This window comes from Gymnoscopelus braueri, assembly GCF_963280865.1.
Source record: "Gymnoscopelus braueri genome assembly, chromosome: 16".
In the NCBI taxonomy this organism is placed as follows: Eukaryota; Metazoa; Chordata; class Actinopteri; order Myctophiformes; family Myctophidae; genus Gymnoscopelus; species Gymnoscopelus braueri.
This window is the reverse complement of record NC_137616.1, coordinates 32459820-32485540: the sequence shown is the minus strand read 5'-3', so window position 1 is coordinate 32485540 and position 25721 is coordinate 32459820. Positions and strand designations below refer to the sequence as shown.

The following is a 25721-nucleotide window of genomic DNA, read 5'->3' as shown; positions in this document are numbered from 1 at the left end:
GTCACTGACTCGTATAGGAAGACTAGTGTTGTCCAAGATGTCCTTCAGTTGATGTAACACTTCAACATCAACAGTGCTGATCTCAACTTCAACTATATATTCATACAGCTGCGGTAGTTCTGTGGTCAGCAGAATAGTACACAATAAGGCATTTGATTACAAAAATCACTGCAAGCTGTTTATTCTCCAAATACTGTGGTAGTCAACTTTGATCATATAAATGATCAACCTTTGTAATATATGCCATAATATCCTTGAGGATGTTTTGTGATACAGTAGTATGTAGCCTACTTTGGTTTTGCATACTTGAGTAAATTATGCAATCACATAAACGCCAACAACGTATTGTATTCATACCTATCTATGAATTTCTCAATCACTAGCTTTTATATTTTAGTTTCCTTTGTCAGAATATAAAGTTTAATAAAACATATTTTACCTGTAACAGTTATGTTGATGTCTGTGATGTTTATTGAGTCACTGACTCTTAGGGGAAGACTAGTGTTGTCCAAGATGTTTTTCAGCTGCTGTAGCACTTCAACATCAATAGTACTGATCTCAATTTCAACCACGTATTCATACAGCTGTTGATGTTCTGTAGGGGAATAATACAGTCATTAGATTACAAAATATTTTCCTGATTCAATATGTAATGCTTCACACATAATTTTTCAAGGACAGAATTCTTCAGACTGATATCTAAATCGATATTAATTTGAATGAGAAACTTAATTGTCCTTAGCATTTACTGTATATGTTACTATTCCATTTAATTTGTCATAAATTATTAAGTTTAATAATATTTAGGAACAGAACGCTTCAGACTGACATTTTAATAAAGATCAAATTTAATAATAAAAGGGAGACAGACAGACAGACAGACAGACAGACAGACAGACAGACAGACGGGTACACCGGGTATTGCATAACTGGGTGGGGCATGCATTTCCAACTTGCATCGTTCCCGACTAGCATCGTTCCCAAGTAGGGTGGTGCCCAAACGGGCACCGTGGACTTTCCTTTAACTTGTCATAAATTATAAAGTTTAATAGAATATTCTTACCCATTAAAGTTATATTGACTTCTGTGATGTTTATTAAGTCACTGACTCGTATAGGAAGACTAGTGTTGTCCAAGATGTCCTTCAGTTGATGTAACACTTCAACATCAACAGTGCTGATCTCAACTTCAACTATATATTCATACAGCTGCGGTAGTTCTGTGGTCAGCAGAATAGTACACAATAAGGCATTTGATTACAAAAATCACTGCAAGCTGTTTATTCTCCAAATACTGTGGTAGTCAACTTTGATAATATAAATGATCAACCTTTGTAATATATGCCATAATATCCTTGAGGATGTTTTGTGATACAGTAGTATGTAGCCTACTTTGGTTTTGCATACTTGAGTAAATTATGCAATCACATAAACGCCAACAACGTATTGTATTCATACCTATCTATGAATTTCTCAATCACTAGCTTTTATATTTTAGTTTCCTTTGTCAGAATATAAAGTTTAATAAAACATATTTTACCTGTAACAGTTATGTTGATGTCTGTGATGTTTATTGAGTCACTGACTCTTAGGGGAAGACTAGTGTTGTCCAAGATGTTTTTCAGCTGCTGTAGCACTTCAACATCAATAGTACTGATCTCAATTTCAACCATGTATTCATACAGCTGTTGATGTTCTATAGGGGAATAATACAGTCATTAGATTACACAATATTTTCCTGATTCAATATGTAATGCTTCACACATAATTCTTCAAGTACAGAATTCTTCAGACTGATATCTAAATCAATATTAATTTGAATGAGAAACTAAATTGTCCTTAGCATTTACTGTATATGTTACTATTCCATTTAATTTGTCATAAATTATTAAGTTTAATAAACTATTCTTACCTGTAACAGTTATGTTGATGTCTGTGATGTTTATTGAGTCACTGACCCTTATGGGAAGACTAGTGTTGTCCAAGAAGTTCTTCAGCTGCCTTAACACTTCAACATCAACAGTACTGATCTCAACTTCAACTATGTATTCATACAGTTGTGGAGGTTCTGTGGGAAAGTAGTGCAAGATAAATAATTGGATTACAAAATATTGTCCTGATTCGATATGCAATGCTTCACATAGAATATTTAGGAACAGAATGCTTCAGACTGACATTTTAATAAAGATCAAATTTAATAATAAAAGGGAGACAGCCAGACAGACAGACAGACGGGTACACCGGGTATTGCATAACTGGGTGGGGCATGCATTTCCAACTTGCATCGTTCCCGACTAGCATCGTTCCCAAGTAGGGTGGTGCCCAAACGGGCACCGTGCACTTTCCTTTAATTTGTCATAAATTATAAAGTTTAATAGAATATTCTTACCCATTAAAGTTATATTGACTTCTGTGATGTTTATTGAGTCACTGACTCGTATAGGAAGACTAGTGTTGTCCAAGATGTCCTTCAGTTGATGTAACACTTCAACATCAACAGTGCTGATCTCAACTTCAACTATATATTCATACAGCTGTGGTAGTTCTGTGGTCAGCAGAATAGTACACAATAAGGCATTTGATTACAAAAATCACTGCAAGCTGTTTATTCTCCAAATACTGTGGTAGTCAACTTTGATCATATAAATGATCAACCTTTGTAATATATGCCATAATATCCTTGAGGATGTTTTGTGATACAGTAGTATGTAGCCTACTTTGGTTTTGCATACTTGAGTAAATTATGCAATCACATAAACGCCAACAACGTATTGTATTCATACCTATCTATGAATTTCTTAATCACTAGCTTTTATATTTTAGTTTCCTTTGTCAGAATATAAAGTTTAATAAAACATATTTTACCTGTAACAGTTATGTTGATGTCTGTGATGTTTATTGAGTCACTGACTCTTAGGGGAAGACTAGTGTTGTCCAAGATGTTTTTCAGCTGCTGTAGCACTTCAACATCAATAGTACTGATCTCAATTTCAACCACGTATTCATACAGCTGTTGATGTTCTGTAGGGGAATAATACAGTCATTAGATTACAAAATATTTTCCTGATTCAATATGTAATGCTTCACACAGAATTTTTCAAGAACAGAATTCTTCAGACTGATATCTAAATCAATATTAATTTGAATGAGAAACTAAATTGTCCTTAGCATTTACTGTATATGTTACTATTCCATTTAATTTGTCATAAATTATTAAGTTTAATAAACTATTCTTACCTGTAACAGTTATGTTGATGTCTGTGATGTTTATTGAGTCACTGACCCTTATGGGAAGACTAGTGTTGTCCAAGAAGTTCTTCAGCTGCCTTAACACTTCAACATCAACAGTACTGATCTCAACTTCAACTATGTATTCATACAGTTGTGGAGGTTCTGTGGGAAAGTAGTGCAAGATAAATAATTGGATTACAAAATATTGTCCTGATTCGATATGCAATGCTTCATAGAATATTTAGGAACAGAATGCTTCAGACTGACATTTTAATAAAGATCAAATTTAATAATAAAAGGGAGACAGACAGACAGACAGACAGACAGACAGACGGGTACACCGGGTATTGCATAACTGGGTGGGGCATGCATTTCCAACTTGCATCGTTCCCAAGTAGGGTGGTGCCCAAACGGGCACCGTGCACTTTCCTTTAACTTGTCATAAATTATAAAGTTGAATAGAATATTCTTACCCATTAAAGTTATATTGACTTCTGTGATGTTTATTGAGTCACTGACTCGTATAGGAAGACTAGTGTTATCCAAGATGTCCTTCAGCTGCTGTAACACTTCAACATCAACAGTACTGATCTCAACTTCAACTATGTATTCATATAGTTGTGGAGGTTCTGTGGGGAAATAGTGCAATAATTGGATTACAAAATATTTCCTGATTGCATTATGAATTGCTACAGACAAGAAAATGTAAATCGATGTAAAAAGTAATGGTACATTAATATTGTTTACTTCAACTATGTATTCGTACAGCTGTGGATGTTTTGTGGTCGGCAAAATAGTACAAGATCAGTCATTTAATTACAGCCTCACTAGCCTCATATTTTGACTACGAGCACAGTGTAACATGCAAATAAGTGCTTTCTGAGGCCAACAATCCTTCAATATGGGTTTTAAAATCATCAGTTGATATAAAAAATTGTCAAGTTTCAAGTCCAGATTAAAGCTGCAAGCAGCGATGACCGGGCCCTCGCACCTCTGTTCACATTAGGGGCAAATATCGACCAATCAGAACTGGGATCAGAGCTAAGTAACTCTAATGAAGGACAAGTATTTTCAACCGACTCATGACTCTGTACGACAAACTGTTCAAAAAGGATAGAAATTATGAAATATTTACCAGAATAGGGGGCGTGGCTAAATAACTCCAATGAAGGAGAAGGACTCTCAACCGAATCAAGTGACAGGACTCACAAGTCTGTACGACAAACCGTTTAAAATGTATGGGAAAAAATAGGAACTATCAAATATCGAGCAATTTTGTAGGGGGCGCTATTGAACCATTAGGCCACGCCCCTTTTTGAGACCATTAAAATACATAATTTTTTGCCACGTGTGATGTGTGTGCAAAGTTACAAAACTTTTTGAGTACGTTTAGGCCCTCAAAAACGAGATTTATTTGTGCGAAGAATAATCTTTGCAATTTCAATAGGGCTTCGCACTGGTGCAGTGCTCAGGCCGTAAATAGGAACAAACACCCCCCTCTCATCTACAGTACTTGGCACCATAGACATATAAAGGTAGACGCCTCCTTCGGCTCTGAGGCGTGCTTCCACTTCCTTCCGCTTCAGCAGTGCAAGCTGGAACGTGTGCGTCACAGAAAGGGGGGGGGGGGGGGGCGTTCGGTAGGCCAATCAGAGGCAGGTGGGGCGGGTCTTTTCTTAAGAGGCAGCCGCGCAGCTACTAGTCAGTTAGACGCGCTGTGATTGGCCAGTAGTCAACGCACTGTGATTTGCCAGTAGTCAAGTAGCCCTGCGGAAGAGCCTTGTGTTGAGAAACCAGTCGCTCCAATGAACTGCAGAGGCCAATGAGGTATCTAGGTTTCTATATCTATGCTTGGCACCTCCCAATCAACAGAGGATTGCCAGCACTGCAGAGGAGAGACAGGTGAGGTGATCACCCCAATTAACTTACACCACATTCAATGAACAGAAATGTTTAAAACAAAACGAAAATGGAAGAGCAACATGCAACACCAATGTCCATGAACAAACACTTGGAAACAGTCACTCCCCAAGCCGGCTGGATGACAATGAAAAGGAAGCAGCTGTATAATGTGTCCATGCAGTGTGCAAAGTGCCTGATCAGTGTGTGTCAGTGTGTGTCTGTATAGGGCACAGGCTGCCCTGTGACATATAACATAACAGTAAACAAAAAGAATACAGCCCACCAAATATCTCAGAACCATGCATGATATTAATTGTTGTAAATATTGGACATATTTCACATTTCCCAGTGCCTACCAGTCACAGCCACTTGTCCCTGCACCCTGTTGGCACATTCACCGGCAATGGCAGTGACCCACACGCTGAGGTGTTCATTGCATGAAACACCAGTCACAACGCAGCTGTTGTTGTTACTGGTACAATTATATTCATCTCCATTGTTCCCATAAACCTCTACCAGGTAGGATTCGGCACCAGCCGCAACATCCCAGGTTGTGGTCAGATTGTCAGACTGGCAGTCTGATAATGACTTCACATTTGTTGGTCTACATGGAGCTAGAAGAGAGAGGGGGAGGAGGAACAAAAATGTTATACATATTAAGACATCTGAATATCCATCCTTCTGTGTCAGGATAATAAGCTAGAGAGTGTACTACCTCACAACAAGTGAACTTTGTATTTGATTACCAAACCTTTAAATTAGTACTCACAGGCATGTACTATTGTAGGGGGGCTGACTTCACTGTCACACTCTGTACTTTTGGCATACACAGTGTAATTGTAGGATAGACCACAGTGAGTGTCGAGGAAGAAACATAACGTTCCGGTGGTCCGGCATTCAACAGTCTCCCCACTGCTGCTCACAGATTTGGCCACATAGTCGATGGTGTTGTTGGTGGCCTCCCAGCTGAAGACGACCACATTACTGGCACAGACCACAAATGCCGTGTGATTAGCAGGTGCACAGGGAACTATGAACAACAGGGAAGAGAAAAATGTGTTACACAGTATGTTTGTATGGTGTTCAATCATACACTCTCGTCAAGATTAAATCTATTTATTGCAATGATATATTGTGTTTGGTAGTGTGGCTCAGCTACTGTGATCCAAAACAATCTGCGCAAGCAAGAAAAACTCTGAGATCACAAACCCCCCGAAGCAGAGCCTACATAATACCATTTTATTAAACGGACGTGATAATAGATATATGAACCCTTCAAAGGGCAGAACCTGAAGATACACACAGAATTAAAAGAACATGATACAATATGGACCTGCATTGAATGATATGCTGACTTAGTGAAACCCAAATGCTACTACAGGAGGAGGCTGGGGAGCTAGAGGGAGTTTGTTCACTGATGAGCAGGAATTGTGGTAGCAGCACCGGAGGAACCTGAGCCAGCTGCCATAGGACTGACTTGACGAGGGTAAATTTTGACGGGAGCTTACAGTAACGACGTGTGAGACAGACACCTGCAGTGAAATGACACGCCGCGTTCATGCCTGTGCATTTGTGTGAGGTATAGAGATGTACAGACATTTGAGCATGAGACAGGTGGTGGGAACACAACACTAGTAAGAACAAAGCAACGATGAAAGTAAGTGGAAGTGACTCTGCCATGTTAACCGGTCCATGTGATTGTGCACCCCCTGCCCACACACGCTCACACAGCCAAACAAACAAGCGAGCGCACACGTGAGCATGCATACACACCAGTGTTGAAGAGGGTGTTGTTGTTGGAGACACTCTCGCAGTCGTCAGAGATGGCTGTGACGTGGACCTGGTACTTCGCACCACACTTCAGACTGCTGATGGTACAACTAGTAGAGGCGGAGGTGCAGTTGATTTCTGCGCCCGTGCCGTCGACGGCCATGGCCTTGTAGGAGTTGGCCCCAAACACCGGTCCCCAGGTCACCGTCACTATGCTTATCGTACAGTTGTAGGTCACTGAGATCGAACTTACTTTGTTTATGGCTGTGAGAGATAGAAAAACATGAACAGAGCATAATAATAAAGGATAATGTCTTTTTTGGTAGGAAGATGAAGAGAGGAGGGAGATGGCATGTCTCATAGTACACGTAATTTAGCTTAAATTAACAACTCCTGATAGGCCTACACAGTGCTTAAGCCGTGGACGGGGTCCATGGCACTGCAGCAATGTGGTTGACATTGACAAATTGACTGGTTGATTCACCAGTACATCCTGGTAAGGTAGTTGATTTATAAAACATGTTGCATTGACAGAAAATCTCAAAGTGCAACAAGTTTGAATGCAGTTTGGAGAAACCATGCTGATAAGCAGATGATCAATAAATACTCACTACTGGTTGTGTAAGAGATGTTAGCAGGCTTGCCAGCCACCAGGAAGTTGTTGAATGATGACACTCCAACTACGTAATTGGAGCAAGGCTGCAGATCTGTGATGTCCATAGTCGTAGCTGAAGTTCTACTGATGACCGGGGCGATGCTGGAGTCATCGTTGTCACTGATGGTCACTTGATACAACAGGACATTACTCACAGCAGCCCATGTGACCCTGGCTGTGCTTTTTGACGTTGATGTAAGTTGTAAATCTGTTGGTGGCTGTACCACTGTGAGGAGAGAATATGGGCTGTTAAATCAGTACATTTACAAGTCCCCGCTGTGTGCAAATGTCAATGAAGGGTAATTCGTAGTTTTCTTTTACATAGTGTGCTAATTAGTACCAATTTTCATACTGTACATGTAGGTGAACCCGTATTGTGGGGCTTCATCGTTGAAATTGTGTAGGGGGCACTATTGAGCCATAAGGCCACGGCCCTTTTTGAGACCATCAAAATGTGTAATTTTTCGCCATGTGTGATGTGTGTGCAAAGTTGCGCAACTTTTGAGTATGTTTAGGCCCTCAAAAACGCGATTCATTTATGCAAAAAAATAATATTTGCAATTTCAATGGGGCTTCGCACTGGTGCAGTCCTCGGGCCCTAATAATAATCTTTGCAATTTCAATAGGGCTTGGCACTGGTGTAGTGCTCTGACCCTAATTACATATTCCAAGATGGTAGTCAACTGTACAATCACAACAATCATAGCACATTCCAGTAAAATCCTCTTACAGTACCTGTGTTAGTTATATTGACTTCTGTGATGTTTATTGAGTCACTGACACTTATAGGAAGACTAGTGTTTTCCACGATGTCCTTCAGTTGCCGTAACACTTCAACATCAACAGTGCTGATCTCAACTTCAACTATGTATTCATAGAGTTGTGGTAGTTCTGTGGTCAGCAGAATATATTGTTAATAAGAAACCTAAGTGTGCTTAGATTAGATTTCATATTATGTTAATTTTCCAAAGATTTTAAAGTTGAATAAACTATTCTTACCCGTTAATGTTATATTCACTTCTGTGATGTTTATAGAGTCACTGATTCTTATAGGAAGACTAGTGTTGTCCAATATGTTTTTCAGCTGCTCTAACACTTCAACATCAACAGCACTAATCTCAATTTCAACTATGTATTCATACAGCTGTGGACGTTCTGTAGCGGAATAGTACAAGATAACGAAGTCATTATATTACAAAATATTTTCCTGACTCAATATGCAGTGCTTCACACAGAATTCTCAGGAACATAATTCTTCGAACGGAAATCTAAATCAATATAAATGTTTATAAGAAACTTAGTAATCCTTATATTAGCATTTACTATATATGTTACTTCATCATTTAATTTGTCATCAATTATTACATTTAATAAACTATTCTTACCTGTTAAGATTATATTGACTTCTGTGATGTTTATTGAGTCACTGACTCGTATAGGAAGGCTAGTGTTGTCCAAGATTTCCTTCAGCTGCTGTAACACTTCAACATCAACAGTGCTGATCTCAACTTCAACTATGTATTCATACAGCTGTGGAGGTTCTGTGAGGGAAAAGTACAAGATGAAAGATTGGATTACAAAAAACATTTTCCTGATTCGATATGCAATGCTTCACATAGAATATTTAGCAACAGAATATTTCAGACTAAAATTTTAATCAAGATACAATTTAATAATAACAAAAGGGACACAGGAAGACAGACAGACAGACGGGTACTACGGGTACTCTGACACAGGTACAACGGGTATTGCATAACTGGGTGGGGCATGCATTTCCAACTTGCATCGTTCCTTACTAGCATCGTTCCCAAGTAGGGTGGTGCCTAATGGGCACCGGTTTAGTTTCCTTTAACTTGTCATAAATTGTAAAGTTTAATATAATATTCTTACCTATTAGAGTTATATTGACTTCTGTGATGTTTATTGAGTCACTGACTCTTATAGGAAAACTGGTGTTGTTCACAATGTCCTTCAGTTGCTCTAACACTTCAACATCAACAGTCCTGATCTCAACTTCAGCTATGTATTCATACAGCTGTGGACGTTCTGTGGTCAGCAGAATATAATGTAAATACGAAACTTAAGTGTCCTTACATTAGCTTTGATATTATGTTAATTTGCCATGGATTTTAAAGTTGAATAAAGATTCTTACCCGTTAATGTTATATTCACTTCTGTGATGTTTATAGAGTCACTGACTCTTAGGGGAAGACTAGTGTTGTCCAAGATGTTTTTCAGCTGCTGTAGCACTTCAACATCAACGGCACTAATCTCAATTTCAACTATGTATTCATACAGCTGTGGACGTTCTGTAGCGGAATAGTACAAGATAAATCATTAGATTACGAAATATTTTCCTGACTCAATATGCAGTGCGGCCCCTGCACACAGAATTTTCAGGAACATAATTCTTCAGACGAAAATCTAAATCAATATACATTTTTATCAGAAACGTAATAATCCTTATTAGCATTTACTCTATATGTTACCATTCCATTTCATTATTAAGTTTAATACACTTTTCTTACCTGTTAAGGTTATATTGACTTCAGTGATGTTTACTGAGTCACTGACTCTTATGGGAAGACTAGCGTTGTCCAAGAAGTCCTTCAATTGATGTAACACCTCAACATCAATAGTGCTGATCTCAACTTCAACTATGTATTCATACAGCTGTGGAGGTTCTGTGGTAAATAGTACGAGATTTAAAAAGAAAATCCTGATGTAATATGCAACGCTTCAAGCAGAATTGGAACACAATGCTTCAGACTGAAATCTAAATCAAGATTAATAAGAAACTTAACTATCCTTAAATTAATCTCATTGTACTTTCCTTTAACTTGTTATAAATGATTAAGTTGAATAAACTAATCTTACCTGTTAAGGTTATATTGACTTCAGTGATGTTTATTGAGTCACTGACTCGTATAGGAAGACTAGTGTTGTCCAAGGTGTCCTTCAGCTGCTGTAACACTTTAACATCAACAGTGCTGATCTCAACTTCAACTATGTATTCATACAGCTGTGGAGGTTCTGTAGCGGAATAGTACAAGATAAGTCATTAGATTACAAAATATTTTCCTGACTCAATATGCAGTGCTTAAAGGAATAGTTCACTTTTTCTTTTTTAACTTTTTTTTTAACTTTTTATCGTCTACTCAGGCTTTTGGGAGCACCCCGGACAGTTTTTAAGTTGCTTGATTCAGTATTTAGATATTTGATATTCATTTTATCAGACACGCCCCCTCCCTATAGCCTACAAACCCATTGTAACTTCAAACTCCATTTTAACCATGTTAGATTAATCGGACACTCCCGTCCTTGGTTCTGGTGACTGATATTGTCCTTTCAATACGTGAGGAGACAGTGTTTTTTCAATTACTTTTTCATTTATTTTTAATATGTTTTTTGGGTAAATGAAAAAAAAAAATACAATAAAAAATTTGAATAAACTAAATGAAAAAAGTTATTGAAAAAACACGGCCCCTCACGTATTAGGAGGGCAGGATGAGTCAGCAGAACCAAGGACGGGGTTTTTTGATTAATCTAACATGTTAGTAAATGGAGTTTGAAGTTATAATGGGTTTGTATAGGAAGGGGGCGTGTCTGATAAAATGGATATCAAATATCTAAATACTGAATCAAGCAACTTGAAACTGTTTGGGGGGCTCACAAAAGCCTGAGTAGACGATAAAATGACCCATTTTTTTTTGGGAGAGTGAAATATCCCTTTAACACAGAATTTTCAGGAACATAATTCTTCAGACGAAAATCTAAATCAAGATACTTTTTAGCATTTACTCTATATGTTACTATTCCATTTCATTTGTCATAAAAGTTTAATAAACTATTCTTACCTGTTAAGGTTATATTGACTTCTGTGATGTTTATTGAGTCACTGACTCTTATGGGAAGACTAGTGTTGTCCAAGAAGTCCTTCAGTTGATGTAACACTTCAACATCAACAGTCCTGATCTCAATTTCAACTATGTATTCATACAGCTGTGGGGGTTCTGTGGGAAATAGTACAAGATAAAAAAGTTTTTTTTCCTGTTTTAATATGCAATGCTTCAAGCAGAATTATTAGGAACACAATGCTTCAGACTGAAATCTAAATCAAGATAAACAAGACACTTAACTATCCTTAAATTATACTCATTGTACTTTCCTTTAACTTGTCATAAATTGTAAAGTTTAATACAATATTCTTACCTGTTAAGGTTATATTGACTTCTGTGATGTTTATTGAGTCACTGACTCGTATAGGAAGACTAGGGTTGTCCAAGATGTCCTTCAGTTGATGTAACACTTTAACATCAACAGTGCTGATCTCAACTTCAACTATGTATTCATACAGCTGTGGAGGTTCTGTGGGGAAATAGTAGTTAATAAGAAACTTAAGTGCCCTTATATTAGCTTAATATAATTCGCCATAGATCTTAAAGTTGAATAAACGATTCTTACCCGTTAATGTTATATTCACTTCTGTGATGTTTATTGAGTCACTGACTCTTAGGGGAAGACTAGTGTTGTCCAAGATGTTTTTCAGCTGCTTTAACACTTTAACATCAACAGCACTAATCTCAATTTCAACTATGTATTCATACAGCTGTGGACGTTCTGTAGCGGAATAGTACAAGATAAGTCATTAGATTACAAAATATTTTCCTGACTCAATATGCAATGCTTCACATCGAATTTTCAGGAACACGATTCTACAGATGGAAATCTAAATCAATATACATTTTTATACGAAAGTTATCAATCCTTATATTAGCATTTACTGTATATGTTACTATTCCATTTCATTTGTCATCAAAAAATAATAAACTATTCTTACCTATTAAGGTTATAATGACTTCTGTGATGTTTATTGAGTCACTGACTCTTATGGGAAGACTAGTGTTGTCCAATAAGTCCTTCAGTTGCTGTAACACTTCAACATCAACAGTGCTGATCTCAACTTCAACTACGTATGCATACAGCTGTGGAGGTTCTGTGGGAAATAGTACAAGATGAAAAAATATATAAATCCTTATTTAATATGCAATGCTTCAAGCAGAATTATTAGGAACACAATTTCTTCAGACTTCAGACAGAAATCTAAATCAAGGTTGATAAGAAAATTAACTATCCTTAAATTCATTTCATTGTACTTTCCTTTAACTTGTCATAAATTGTAAAGTTTAATACAATATTCTTACCTGTTAAGGTTATATTGACTTCAGTGATGTTTATTGAGTCACTGACTCGTATAGGAAGACTAGTGTTGTCCAAGATGTCCTTCAGTTGATGTAACACTTCAACATCAACAGAGCTGATCTCAACTTCAACTATGTATTCATACAGCTGTGGTAGTTCTGTGGTCCACAGAATAGAACACAATAAGTCATTGTATTACAAAAATCACTGTAACCTGTTAATTCTCCAAATACTGTGGTAGTCAACTTTGTCGATATAAATTATCAACTTTTATAATATATGCCATAATCTCCTTGAGGATGTTTTTAAATGTGATTGTGTGTACTTTGGTTTTGCTTATGACAGTCAACCAGCAATCACAGAAACTCCGACAAAATACTGATATTCTTACCTATTACCTAGTTTCTCAATGCCTAGCTTTTATATTTTAGTTTCATATAAAGTCTAATAAAACATATTTTACCTGTGACAGTTATGTTGATGTCTGTGATGTTTATTGTGTCACTGACTCTTAGGGGAAGACTAGTGTTGTCCAAGATGTTCTTCAGTTGCTGTAACACTTCAACATCAACGGTGCTGATCTCAACTTCAACTCTGTATTCATACAGCTGTGGACGATCTGTGGGGGAATAGTACAAGATAAAACATTGGATTAAAACAATATTTTCCTGATTCGATATGCCTTGCTTCACATTGAATATTTAGGAACAGAGTACTTTAGACTGATTTTAATCAAGATATCATTTAATAACAATAGGGACACAGACAGACAGACCACCGACCGACAGGTACAACGGGGATACTCTGACATGGGTACAATGGGTATTGCATTACTTGTTTGGGCATCCATTTCCAATCGTTCCCAAGTAGGCTGGTGCCTAACGGGCACCGGTCTAGTTTCCTTTAACGTGGCATACATTATAACGTTTTATAAACTATTCTTACCTGTTAAGGTTATATTGACTTCTGTGATGTTTATTGAGTCACTGACTCTTATAGGAAGACTAGTGTTGTCCAAGATGTTTTTCAGCTGCTGTAACCTTTCAACATCAATAGTACTGATCTCAATTTCTACTATGTATTCATACAGCTGTGGACGTTCTGTAGGGGAATAGTAAAAAATAAGTCATTAGATTACAAAATATTTACCTGATTCAATATGCAATGCTTCAAACAGAATTTTTAAGAAAATAATTCTTCACACTGAAATCTAAATCATTGTTAATTTGAATAAGAAACAGAATTGTCCTTATATTAGCATTTACTGTATACAGTATGTTCTATACCATTTAATTTGTCATAAATTATTAAGTTTAATAAACCATTCTTACCTGTTAAGGTTATATTGACTTCTGTGATGTTTATTGAGTCACTGACTCTTATGGGAAGACTAGTGTTGTAGAAGAAGTCCTTCAGTTGCTGTAACACTTTAACATCAACAGCACTAATCTCAACTTCAACTATGTATGCATACAGCTGTGGAGGTTCTGTGGGAAATAGTACAAGATAAAAAATTAAATAAAAGATCCTTATTTAATATGCAATGCTTCAAGCAGAATTATTAGGAACACAATTGCTTCAGACAGATCTAATTCAAGGTTAATAAGAAAATTAACTATCCTTAAATGTATTTCATTGTACTTTCCTTTAACTTGTCATAAATTGTAAAGTTTAATACAATATTCTTACCTGTTAAGGTTATATTGACTTCATTGATGTTTATTGAGTTACTGACTCGTATAGGAAGACTAGTGTTGTCCAAGATGTCCTTCAGTTGATGTAACACTTCAACATCAACAGAGCTGATCTCAACTTCAACTATGTATTCATGCAGCTGTGGTAGTTCTGTGGTCCACAGAATAGAACACAATAAGTCATTGTATTACAAAAATCACTGTAACCTGTTAATTCTCCAAATACTGTTGTAGTCAACTTTGTCGATATAAATGATCAACTTTGATAATATATGCCATAATCTCCTTGAGGATGTTTTTAAATGTGATTGTGTGTACTTTGGTTTTGCTTATGACAGTCAACCACCAATCACAGAAACTCCAACAAAATACTGATATTCTTACCTACTGTATCTATGAGTTTCTCAATGACTAGCTTTTATATTTTAGTTTCATATAAAGTCTAATAAAACATATTTTACCTGTAACAGTTATGTTGATGTCTGTGATGTTTATTGTGTCACTGACTCTTAGGGGAAGACTAGTGTTGTCCAAGATGTTCTTCAGTTGCTGTAACACTTCAACATCAACAGTGCTGATCTCAACTTCAACTCTGTATTCATACAGCTGTGGACGATCTGTGGGGGAAATAGTACAAGATAAAACATTGGATTAAAACAATATTTTCCTGATTCGATATGCCTTGCTTCACATTGAATATTTAGGAACAGAGTACTTTAGACTGATTTTAATCAAGATATCATTTAATAACAATAGGGACACAGACAGACAGACCACCGACTGGTACAACGGGGGCTACTCTGACACGGGTACAATGGGTATTGCATTACTTGTTTGGGCATCCATTTCCAATCGTTCCCAAGTAGGCTGGTGCCTAACGGGCACCGGTCTAGTTTCCTTTAACGTGGCATACATTATAACGTTTGATAGAATATTCTTACCTGTTAAGGTTATATTGACTTCTGTGATGTTTATTGAGTCACTGACTCTTATAGGAAGACTAGTGTTGTCCAAGATGTTTTTCAGCTGCTGTAACACTTCAACATCAACAGAGCTTATCTCAACTTCTACTATGTATTCATACAGCTGTGGACGTTCTGTAGGGGAAATAGTACAAGATAAGTCATTGGATTAGAATCGTTGTCCTGATTGCATATGTAATCCTACAAACAAGAAAATGTAAATCAAACACATTTTAAAAGTTACAGTATTGTAAATTAATATTGATTACTTCAACTATGTATTCATAGATCAGTCATTTGATTACAGTATATTCTGACAAATAAAAGTCTACCCTCATACTTGGATGCCAGATGGTGGTGTAGCATAGCTATATCACAAACACAGCACATTCCAGTCAAATCCTCTTACCTATGTAGCTTATATTGACTTCTGTGATGTTTATTGAGTCACTGACTCTTATAGGAAGACTAGTGTTGTCCACGATGTCCTTCAGTTGATGTAACACTTCAACATCAACCGTGCTGATCTCAACTTCAACTATGTATTCATACAGTAGTCCTGTGTACAGTACAGAACATAGTCATTTTATTGCAAAACATTTACCTGATTGCATACGTAGTGCTTTAAAGAGAATGTTTAATGCGTCAGATTAGAATCTAAATCAAAATTAATAAAATAATAAGTACACAATCAGTCATAAACTTAAAGGAGAAAATGTCCAGTTCTTTTTTTGGGGGGGGGATGGTCAACGACGTAGAAAATACTCTCTATTTTAATTCAATTACAATAAAATATACTGTACAGCTGCAGACCTCAGATTGAACGCAAAGGAAGATGAATGAAGGAAGTTAAATCTCAATGGTTCACGAGGTGGTCGGGTTACTTATGTTTGTTCCGCACCCCTAGCAACATACAGTATAGTTGAAAGTCAGCATGCTGTGTTTCCACAACCCAGTGATGTCAGAATACGTCACTAGGTGGCGGTAGTCATTTTGGCTGCTAGTGTGATACAGAAAACATTTATTTGGCAGTGTTGTGGATGTTATAGACATGCCACCGTTATGACTAATTGATGGGTTTTCTTTCCTTTAACCACCCTCATATTGTCTTTAACCTGTTTCATTGAATTTGTCATAGATTGTACAGTTCCACAAAATATTCTTACTTGTGAAGGTTATATTGACGTCTGTGATGTTTATTGAGTCACTGACTCTTATAGGCAGACTAGTGTTGTCGAGAATATCCTTCAACTGCTGTAACACTGTAACATCTGCAGTACTGATCTCAACTTCAATTGTGTATTCATACAGCTGCAAAGGTTCTGCAGGGGAAAATGTAGGTATTTAGCACAGTGATTCTAAACCTTTTAATCTCTTGGACCCCAATATACAGTACACTGTAAAATCCTTAGTGTGAATTTAACTCTGAGAGAATAAATGGAACCAAATGGGCCCATGGGTCCATGTGGTTCCATGTGTACACTCTCAGAGTTGCAGGCCTGTAAGGGTCCATTTGGTCCGCTGGTGGTCCACAGACCCAATGTTGAGATCCAGCGCTTTAGCAGATGCATAAACAATATGATACCAATATGGTATGTGATAAACAAATTATCATCTGGCATTTGTTGTTACCTGAGCTTATCCAATCGAAGGCAGGCTGGTAGGCTTATTTTTTGTGAAGCACATACAGCACATGAAATGTTATATAAATTGACTAGACTACAGACTAGACAAAATAACCCTGCCATTGGTTGGATAAGCTTGGGCAATAAGAAATTGGGGATTCACTGGGCATTAAACTGCATACATTTGTAAGCATTACACAGTTAATCCACTATTAAGTTTAAGTTATAAATGTTGAATGGTATACAAACCTGGCTTTGGCTGGCAGTACTGTCCATCAGAAGGAATGCCATTGATACATCCACATGAATCACCGGTGATATTGTCACAGGCTCCATATGTGATACAGTTGTTGTATGACCAGGCAAACTGCTCCTCACACCTGCACTGGAAACTGGAGCCGTTTGGGTAACACACTAATAAAGAAATCACATAACAAAATAATATTATTTAATTGTTGTAAAATGTAAGCAGTCTTTGCTACCAGTCTATTTCACAAATTTGTCAGAGGCAGCAGAGCTTGTGTTACACCAATACTGGTGACCTTATCGATTTGTGTTGCTACAAGACTTCCATCAGTTCACTTTACCAAAGTGATGTAACAGGACTAATATTTTATATGAATAAAATGATCAGAATCCACTTTGTTCACATTCGTTTCTGTGCATTTTCCTTTTTTATGAGACCTATTTCCCAATACAGTATACGGGAGTGAACGGAATCGCTATACTTCTGTTTTAAGTATCAGTTCAACATTGCTTTAAAGGTTTCCATGGGTATTTAGCTTACAACCTCTCAGAATCTCTTTATTAACACATGAAACACAGGACAATATAGGACAACATGGTACAAAATAGCTGAGTAAATATCATGACATAGGTCAGGATATATGAAAGCCCCTTCATTCCATACAGTAGGTGCATAATACTTACATGATGCACTGTTATTACACTGAATTATATTGCCCCTTAATCAATAGAGTAGGCACTCAATTATTATGATTATTATTATTATTACTACTACTATTTTACCTGTGGTTATATTAATGTCTGAGACATTCACAGCTGGACCAAGAAATAGGGAAAAGTTGGAATTTTCCAGAAGGGTCTTGAGGGTCTCCAATGTCTCCACAGAAGTCACATTTAATTCTACATCCACCTCATAGTCAGCCACGTCTAGTAATGCTACAGGGAATAGAAGTGAAATGGTGATCAATAGTTGTTGTTGTTGTTGTTGTTACAAAGAATACCCATAGAAAACAGTAATGCACACAGTATTAAGGCTAGCATGAATACTAAAGCTTTCTGTCTACTGTATATGACGGCATTTCTTTTTTTTATAAGACAAAATATTTAGAAATGTTTCAGTTCCAATTTTGCTCATTTCTTTATGTCATCACTTCCAATTTCCCTTGTTTATCCTGTATCCTGTACGAGTTACGACCTGAAAGACTAAAGAGCTGGAGAGACAGGGAGACCCCTGTTACTGAACAAACACTCAATGATTTCTATCAGAATATAGAGCTATTTGCATTCATTACACAACAATGTAATCTTCATAACCTAAAGATTACCACATTACCACATGGGTCTGGAAACATCCAACAACATTCCACAAGCAAGCTCTATGTCTTTGAAACTCTGCCAAAATTCCAAAATGCCTTGACAGGTTGTTGCTGCAGACTATAATTTGCTTTCTTTTGGTACAATTGATTTCACTAAGCTTAATAGTCTTGCTTAGCCAGATGATGAAATCTCCACCTACCACCTCCACCTACATCTGGTGATATAAATTCAGTGAATGGGCTAAAACTGGATGGAGAAAAAAATTATAACAGCAGTACAGAACCAAGGCAAAGACGTTTGGGCCGGTACTTCATACGGGATGATATCATGATCATGGTTTTCAAAGCAGTGGGCGTATAGGTATTAATAGGTGGATATCTCTGATCGTCTGGCTACACCAGACTATGATAAGCTTGCTTGTCATATCAGATCTGTGTCACATTCTTACCAACACGGCACGCATCTCAAAATAATTGTCAGTGATTAAACCGAGATTGATAATACTTTTTATCTAATGTATACAGAAATACCTTTCAAAAATACGTAACGATATCTTATCTTTTGAATTTGATATCCCTGATGTGAACTAATGCATTGACGTACTGTATATGAAAGATGCGATTACCTGATATCGGCTTACAGTACTGTCCATCAGTTGGAATGGCATTGATGCATTTGCAGATGCCACTGGTGACGTTATCACAGGCTCCATAAGTGATACAGCTGCTGTGGGACCAACCATACCGCTCCTCACATCTACACTGGTACCCGTTGCCATTTGAAGAGCACACTGGAAGCAGAGAAGTTAGTCTCAATTTGAATATTGATACTGCTCCTAATATGGAGTTCTGGTACTGATAGAAATATTAGTATTCTATTGAGGATTTAAATTACATTCCTGACATTAAAGTACAATTTATTGTCTACACCTACATCTTGTTTAGTCTAAAAATTATATTTGTTTTGCCCACAATTAATTATAAATGTTTCACTTAGCCTATTAGTTATTAGCCTATCCTATTAGTTATTAGCCTATAGACATTTGCCTACAAAATACTAACATTTCTCAGGGAGGATTCCTCCATCTAGTTTGAAAGGGGGATGAAACCCTAGGCTGATTTAGTAGTTTTCTTTCCAGTTTAGGTAAAAAACTACAGCAGGTTAAAAACATGGCTGTCTGCAAAAGTCTGACTTTCATGATGTAAACTACTGTCTATGCTTGCACATTGGCACCATAGACACATAAAGGTAGACGCCTCCTCCGGCTCTGAGCTGTCTGTATCTCGGGCGCCATTTTGGAGAAGGCAAGCTTCCTGACAACTGGCCAATCACAGCGCGTCTTTTCCAGGACTTGTCAGAATCTAGTTGTATAAAAAATATTATACAACTACATTCTGACAAGTCCCGGAAAAGACGAGCTTGAACCAATGAACTGCAGAGGCCAATGAGGTATCTAGGTTTCTATATATGATTGGCACACCCATGACTCTAAATCTAACACAATTCATTTGATTAGCTGTAGCTGCATTGCTTAATAGACTGCCATGTTTGTAATCTGCTTTAGTTTTCAACCTGAAAGTGTGTTGTAGCTATACAGTAAAACTAGAAACTTGTTAGAATAAACTTTGGCTGAAACATGTTTGTTGTGACAGCTGGCATTCTTCTGCTGTCTTTGTACAATACTCACCAGTGGTGATTTCGATGTCTGATATTTTTGTGCCATCATTCATTTGCAGAGGAAAGCTTGAAGCAGATGACCGAATCTGGTCTAATATTTCAGTGGTTGACGCATTCACTTCAACATCAATAATATAGTTCCATTGATTTGTAGGCACTGGTAGGGTAGAAAATATAAATGGGTACAGTATAAACCTTCAACAACAATGACGTACTGTATGTATATACATTAGAAATTGTTATATATATATTACAGTATATACTATATACTAACAGTCAAAAATGTATTGTAAAGATGAACACACATCTTGGATAAAGCACCTAAATTGCTATTCTTGCTTGTCCATCATTTTCTACTTAAAGGACAATTCCACAGTTTTTCAAGCTCATCAGCATTCGTTTATTGCATACAAAAATAATTATCCACATGGGAATGGCATGGCTAATGTGGATCTCTGACTTCATGTGGCCAGACTGTCATCTATGACATCTACTGTATGTCAGTTGACATAATTTATGACATGTGACCCCTTGGCTTATATTACAAAATAAAAATTGAAGCTTCATATTTCAAAAATCTGAAAGGCTATGCATGAGAAATTGGGTGTTGATCGGACTAGCGGTTTGCAATATTAGTTCCAGCCACCCATACACACACGCGCGCGCGCGCACCCATACACACACACACACACACACACACACACACACACACACACACACACACACACACACACACACACACACACACACACACACACACACACACACACACACACACACACACACACACACACACACACACACACTTTGCATATTATATTGTGCATCCACAATATAATAATTATCAAATGTCTCCTTTAAAAATATGTATACAGTACATTGTACTAACCATTCCTTCTCTCTCTGATGTGAGGTAGGGAGTCTTCAACATAGTGCACCTGAGATTAGAATAAAGACTTGATTAACTTGAGCAAATCTAAATGATCCATTAATTCTATGACTGGTTCTGGGTTTAGCTTTGTTTTGAAAACAGTTTTGTTTTAAGTGCAAACAAGGATGTAATATGATCAAATTAACATCCAGTACGCTACACAGTAAAATCCTCAGCGTTAATTTATCCAAATGGGCCCATTTGGTTACATTTATACACTCTCAGAGCTACAATGATTTGGTAACATTTGTACAGTCTCAGAGTTTAAAATGGATAAAAGTAACCCAGAGGATGTGTGTGTTCAGATGATTGAACTTATGCTGTGTAGGGGCACAATAATGAACAACAATAACGGATCTTGTCCTTCCCACATTTGCTGTTGTACATCCTTGTGTACCATAAACACAACAGGCCTACCTGTGGAACCGGGCTTGAAATCTCAAGAACTTCCTGTGTTTCCAAAATATAGTACGTCACCAGAAGGCCAATGACAGTGCAGATTTTCATTGATATTGCCATTCCTGTCAAGAAGATTAGAGAGAACGAAACAAGGAGGAAGTCAAACAAACACAATCAACCACATTCAAACCGGGAAAGCATTTTAGATTTTAACCACTTTAACCAATTTTATACTTTAGCAGATTTACAAGCTGATATACAAGCAGCTTGTAGATCTGCTATTTTTGAAAAATCTAGAAAATCTGTGCAAATCTTTGAATATATAATGTTTTAACGTGAACATTTGTAACTCAAATCTTTGCAAACACCAAATCTCTTTGTAGAAAATATACGATCTACAAGCTCACAACGTGCCGCAACCTGACGTGTTGGGAGACTGTATACAAGTGTTGCAGAATGTTCAGCTATCTTCACCTAATGTTCACCTATTATGACATGCCCAGAAATAGGGATGCTACCTGTGTAGGGTTCATGTGGTTCAAGACAAGAAAAGCATCCAAAAGGCTGCTTCCCCCCATGAACACTACCCATTGAGTGCGTTGGAGTGGCCAGCCAAGCCGGAGGCAATGGTGTTGGGAAGTGAACCCGGGCGTCTGTGGTGATGACTGGCGAGTGTTTTACCTCTAAGCCACCCGCACCCTATTCACACCTCCGGCTATATCGTACATAAACATACACATAGGACTTATTTTTTGGTTTCAGGTACAGTAGCACATCACCAAGGCTGAGCTTCTAGCCGTGCCAGGACCTACAGTACACCCAAAGGAGTCGGGTGAAGGCCCAGAGGATAATCTGAGTCCCCGATCGCCTGCGCAATTGACTGTTTTGGTTACCATCTGGCTCAGGTACAGTTTCTATCCCCAGACTCCTGACCTCAAAACAATGATGTGGAGTACCGTAACTCCCATACCTGTACATCATCACACTTAATGGCACACCACATGTAAATCCACAGTATTCAGTCCGCCAACGACAGCTGTGTCATTTTCTAAAGTTATAATCGCAGCACAATCGTCCCTCGGCTATGGGATAAGCGTCCCGCTCAGGGACAGTGTCTATCCCCAGACTCATGACCTCAAAACTATTGTGGCGTACTAACTACTGTAGCTAGATTTTCACGCTAATGTCCGTGCCCATTCAATCCAGTCTGAGCTGTCATAAATCAGACAAGAACAATGGATGTGTATGAAGACAGTAGAGAGAGAGACCATTTCACTACCAACTAGCCAATTACAACATTCATTGAAGTCTGCCTGTGCAAGCCCACATTTGATTAACACCAACATACATATTATCCTGTATTAAAATTGCCTAGACTAGAGGGTGAGTGGCGGTGGACGTCAAAAACGTAACATCCGGACTTAAGAGGCGCATCATTGCTCCGATCCGCACCAAACTTGGCACAAACACTGTTCAGGGGTCTGACATGAGAATAGTCACACCAGGGACCACATGTGAACACAGGGGCCCTGTGGGTGTCACAGGCGCACCGTTCCTCCAATCCGCACAATTCCTGCCGTGAGAATAGTCATACCAGAGGCCACGTGTGGCCACAAGTGTTTGCTCCAATCCACATCAAACTTGTCAAAAAAACACTGTTCACGAGTCTGCCATGACAATAGTCACACTAGGGGCCATGTGTGCGTGCCCTCAGGGGCACACACACCTATGTGCCACAAGCGCACCGTTGCTCCAATCCGAACCAAACTTGGCACAAACACTGTTCGGGAGACCTGCATGAGAATAGTCCCAAAAAACTAAATTGCACACATATGGGGCACTACAGTGGTGTTACAGCAGTGTTTAACACTTCAAATGGCCATAACTCGTGACCATTGCTCTGATCAGAGCAAAACTAAATTGCACACATATGGGGCACTACAGTGGTGTTACAGCAGTGTTTAACACTTCAAATGGCCATAACTCGTGACCATTGCTCTGATCAGAGCAATATGGGGACTAGATTTTCACGCTTAATGTACGGACATTCAACCCAGTCTGAGCTGTCATAAGTCAGACAGAACAATGGATGCTTATGAAGACAGTAGATAACATTGTTGTTAAAAATGAAGTTATTCCCTGGCATGGTTTCAACTTTCTGCCAAGATATTACTTCCTCTTACAAACGACACGCAAAGCGAGTGTGGGCCAGCAGAAACCCAACATCTTACATTTCACATCGCAACCTTCGAGTACAACTAAATGTTTGTTTTTGTTTTTATTCAATTTGCACAGATATGGGAACTGCTGTTATTTAAATTCAGGGCCTGCTTTTTCTTCCCAGTCCACCCCTTAATTATTATATCCTTTCCCCCCATTGCCCCATGCCATTTCATACTCGCACACAATCCCAAATCACATGCCCCAGACAGAGATAAAGATGGAGAGGGGTACACAATGAATGTGTATGATGAAGGCAGTAGAGACAACGATGTACAGTACAACTGGTAATCACATGCCACACAACGTTTTCATGGCTGTAGGTAGAAATGTGACTGCATACATTGCTATTATTATTAGGGCATGCCTCCAGGTTTGCGCTCTATTGAGAACACTTTTCTAGTTATATATAACCACACTCTTTTTGTCTAGAAGTGTCCTGATTAAATTGTTGCAGTTGATTTTATCCAGAGAAAGTCTTGTTGAACATTGACATTTGCAAACTGCTTCAACCACTTTAAACCTGGGGTCCCAATTTTGTTCATGTCATTATAGGTAAAATTAAATGAATACATTGAAAATTTCATTTTCGACTATTTAATAGTCGAAAATGACATTTTCAATGTATTCATTTAATTTCACCTATAATATAAAATAAAAAAAGATATTTTCGAAAATAGCCAATACGACACAAGCTTATAGACAGGCTATTTTTCTTTTTGATTAAACCTTTTGAATTGCTTTTCAATGTTTGGACAAACACAAACTTACAAATAGATCAGCTATTTTCTAAATAAGTTAGAAAAGTTGTTCACAATGTTGATGCTATATGTCAACCTGGTTGACATATTGTTTGGGTTTCTGTGTGGTTCAGAAACCTGGTAAATATTTAAAGATAGGAAGTTTAGATAATGAACGTTTTCCAGCCAGGGGAGTTGCAGTTAGGGTCAGCATGCTAAGTGGCTGAAAATACAACATACAGTACAACTACTAATTGGTTAAATGTAATACACAATACATAATAGAGCATTTGTTAAGTAAAATAAAAAGCCCTGTTTTCATGGGCAGCTGTTAGAAACAATCATTTCATTGTACTTACCCTTGATGGCTTCTCCTGTTCCTATAGTATTCACTGTCAGTGGTCAAGTTCAAATGTAGCTGGACTCCGTTTAGGCAACCAGTCAGTCATTTTTGAAAACAAATACTGTAGTGTGGATGTCTAATGGGAAATGAAGGAAAGAGAAATGTGAGAAAAGAGTAAATGTGTTTGTTGATGGGAACTTTTTTTTTTTTTTTTTACCAAAAACATGTAGCCTACAGCAAGCAAAAAAATACACAAATACATTACAGTGTTAGTTGGCTGTCCAAAGGTAATTTACTTTAAAGGCAGTGAGGCAATGAATTATTTTATAAGTTGAGTGCTAATCAGTAATACTGATGAACCAGGTCACCAGTCCTGTTGACATGATGATGGAAGAATCACTGCACCTGTATACAGCACTGTTTCCTTGCACATACTGTATCTACAGTGAGATCAAATACCTCAAATCACAGTCCTTAGCCAACTTCCTCATAAATATTGGCATCTAAAGCTAGTTTGTGGTTAACAGAAGTCACTCACTGTCACTGTGCCTGCATGTTCTATATTAGTGATGATTGTCTCTTCACTTAAATTATACAAATATAGCTTTCTTACCATGGAGGAGTTCGTCCCTCTCCAGCTAATAATCCTCCCCTTGAAATTGACAGAGCTCTATCATAGCTTATATAAAACCCTATATTGAGTATAGTCCACAGAGCTTACCGGCTGTCCCACCGCACTGTTACGTGATGCACTGTGAGTTGTGGGAAGAGACAATTACTTCCTGAAATATGGTAAGGTCTACTCACC

At 37.7% G+C, this 25721-nt stretch overlaps 2 protein-coding genes across 2 annotated transcripts in view; both read right to left on the bottom strand.

Moving 5' to 3' along the window:
* The window catches only part of LOC308103827 (uncharacterized protein), a gene marked incomplete at its 5' end in the record, with an annotated part of 236042 nt that overhangs the window by 77323 nt on the left and 132998 nt on the right, over window positions 1–25721 (bottom strand). The gene's annotated exons all lie outside the window — the stretch shown is intronic.
* Window positions 14865–25645, bottom strand: LOC308103828 (uncharacterized protein; the record flags this gene model as incomplete). Its single annotated transcript, XM_080454005.1, has 12 exons — window positions 25527–25645; window positions 24930–25049; window positions 21629–21732; window positions 21170–21218; window positions 20291–20437; window positions 19229–19393; window positions 18070–18222; window positions 17290–17454; window positions 16582–16737; window positions 15825–15974; window positions 15395–15550; window positions 14865–15070 (listed from the first exon to the last, which is right to left on the bottom strand). The coding sequence occupies exons 3-12, from the start codon at window positions 21728–21730 to the stop codon at window positions 14865–14867; spliced, it is 1449 nt and encodes a 482-aa protein (XP_080310131.1). The 5' UTR covers window positions 21731–21732; window positions 24930–25049; window positions 25527–25645.